The sequence below is a fragment of the Limulus polyphemus genome, unplaced genomic scaffold (genome assembly GCF_000517525.1).
Source record: "Limulus polyphemus unplaced genomic scaffold, Limulus_polyphemus-2.1.2 Scaffold5387, whole genome shotgun sequence".
NCBI lineage: Eukaryota > Metazoa > Arthropoda > Merostomata > Xiphosura > Limulidae > Limulus > Limulus polyphemus.
This window is the reverse complement of record NW_013670997.1, coordinates 15,021-17,187: the sequence shown is the minus strand read 5'-3', so window position 1 is coordinate 17,187 and position 2,167 is coordinate 15,021. Positions and strand designations below refer to the sequence as shown.

Sequence of the window (2,167 nt, the reverse complement as noted above, 5' to 3'; positions counted from 1 at the left end):
GATGTAGAGACAAATAAAGACACTGAACCAAGCACATACACAAAGTTACACTAAGAACAAACACCATTAAACTGATGTAGAGACAAATAAAGACACTGAACCAAGCACATACACAAAGTTACACTAAGAACAAACACTGTGAAACTGATGTAGAGATCCTGACAAAGACACTGAATGAAACACGTACACAAAATTACACTAAGTACAAACACTGTGAAACTGATGTAGAGATCCTGACAAAGAGACTGAATGAAACACATACACAAAATTACACTAAGAACAAACACTGTGAAACTGATGTTAAGATTCTGACAAAGACACTGAGACACAAAATAACACTAAGAACAAACACTGTGAAACTGATGTAGAGATCCTGACAAAGACACTGAATGAAACACGTACACAAAATTACATTAAGAACAAACACTGTGAAACTGATGCAGAGATCCTGACAAAGACACTGAACAAAACACATAAACAAAATTACATTAAGAACAAACACTGTGAAACTGATGTAGAGATCCTGACAAAGACACTGAATGAAACACATACACAAAATTACATTAAGAACAAACACTGTGAAACTGATGTAGAGATCCTAACAAAGACACTGAATGAAACACGTACACAAAATTACACTAAGAACAAACACTGTGAAACTGATGTAGAGCTCCTGACAAAGACACTGAGACACACAAAATAACACTCACATACACAGACAATTAGATGAAGAACAAACACTGTGAAACTGATGTAGAGACAAATAAAGACACTGAAGAACAGATTCACAGATACTGAAACATACACACATTAGACAATGAGAATAGATATGCATACAAACAGTATGAAATTGGCTTACAGACAGACATAAACAATGACAGACTGACACACACATAAAGACACTGACAAGCTGATGTCAAAGGCACAAAGAGAAATAATCAGACACACAAAAACAACGAGAAACAGATGCAAAACTCTTAACATACAAAACAGTGAGAACAGACATTCACATAAACAGAGAAACTGATGAACAGTATGACAACTGGTAATATACGGGCTATGAAGAACCAGGCTTGTTGTTTTAGTGACACTGGTAATATACAAGCTATGAAGAACCGTTTAACGTGGGTGATACTACACTACATGTGTTTATTATACTAGAACACTTCTCTTATGTAAAGTGGGTGATACTACACTACATGTGTTTATTATACTAAAACACTTCTCTTATTTAAAGTGGGTGATGCTACACTACAAGTGTTTGTTGTACTAAAACACTTGTCTTATTTAAAGTGGGTGATACTACACTACAGGTGTTTGTTGTACAAAAATGCTTCTTTTATTTTGCATGCCTGAAGTGTACCGGCGTGTTAACCACGTGGTAGAACCTGCCTTTATTTATAGTCATACCAACAGGGTTAATGAGCTATATCTCGTTTATTATATGTGGATACAGGGAAATAAAAGTGGAAAAGATTAGGTGTTAGGGAAAGAGAAAACTGGAACATATGTTGAAGAGAGGAAACTTAGGTTCTTCACACAAACATTCATAGTTTACTGGATAATAAAGCTGGAAAACAATGTGACCTACCCTCTGCCAGTGAGTACACGGAGCGCGTTTAGGTGGCCGTGGTAAGCTGCCCACAAGGTAGGCGTCATGCCTTCTTCGTCTGGAGCGTTACAGTCCTTTCTTGTGGCATGATGCAAAAGGTCAACGTAACCGTCCTGAGCAGCTCGGTGGAAACGATCTTTGTCCATAGTAGACATTTTGAACTTTTACCTAAAATTGAAGTACAAAACGAAATTCAGCCCTTAGAATACTGTTATTGTTTTCGTCCCATCTAACGCGTTATACGACCCGTCTCATAGTCGCTAAAGTACTACCTTGCTCTATTACAGGTGAGCTCTCGTATGACGTCACGGTCACCAGGTGCCGCGAATGCAACCCCACGTGGTGCAAACACATATTTGAATTACCTTAAAACATGTTTTTATCACCACCATTAGTAGTAGTAGTGAAATATTGTAAATAATTACCAGGTTTGATTATGGATATTAGTAAATTTAAAATTCTTCTGTTAGTCTTCTATGTAAAAATTATCAAAAGTATAAAGAATGCACAAAGTTTCCAATGGTAAAGTTATCTGCCTTTTATGTTATACTCTGT

At 36.6% G+C, this 2,167-nt stretch overlaps 1 protein-coding gene across 1 annotated transcript in view; it reads right to left on the bottom strand.

Moving 5' to 3' along the window:
- LOC106472505 (Usher syndrome type-1G protein homolog) overlaps window positions 1–1,871 on the bottom strand; it is an 18,151-nt gene extending 16,280 nt beyond the window's left edge. The window contains exon 1 of the mRNA XM_022401081.1: window positions 1,592–1,871. Within this exon, the coding sequence (XP_022256789.1) occupies window positions 1,592–1,767 (176 nt within the window). The 5' untranslated portion in view covers window positions 1,768–1,871. The remainder of the gene's footprint in view (window positions 1–1,591) is intronic.
- Window positions 1,872–2,167: the final 296 nt, after the last annotated feature.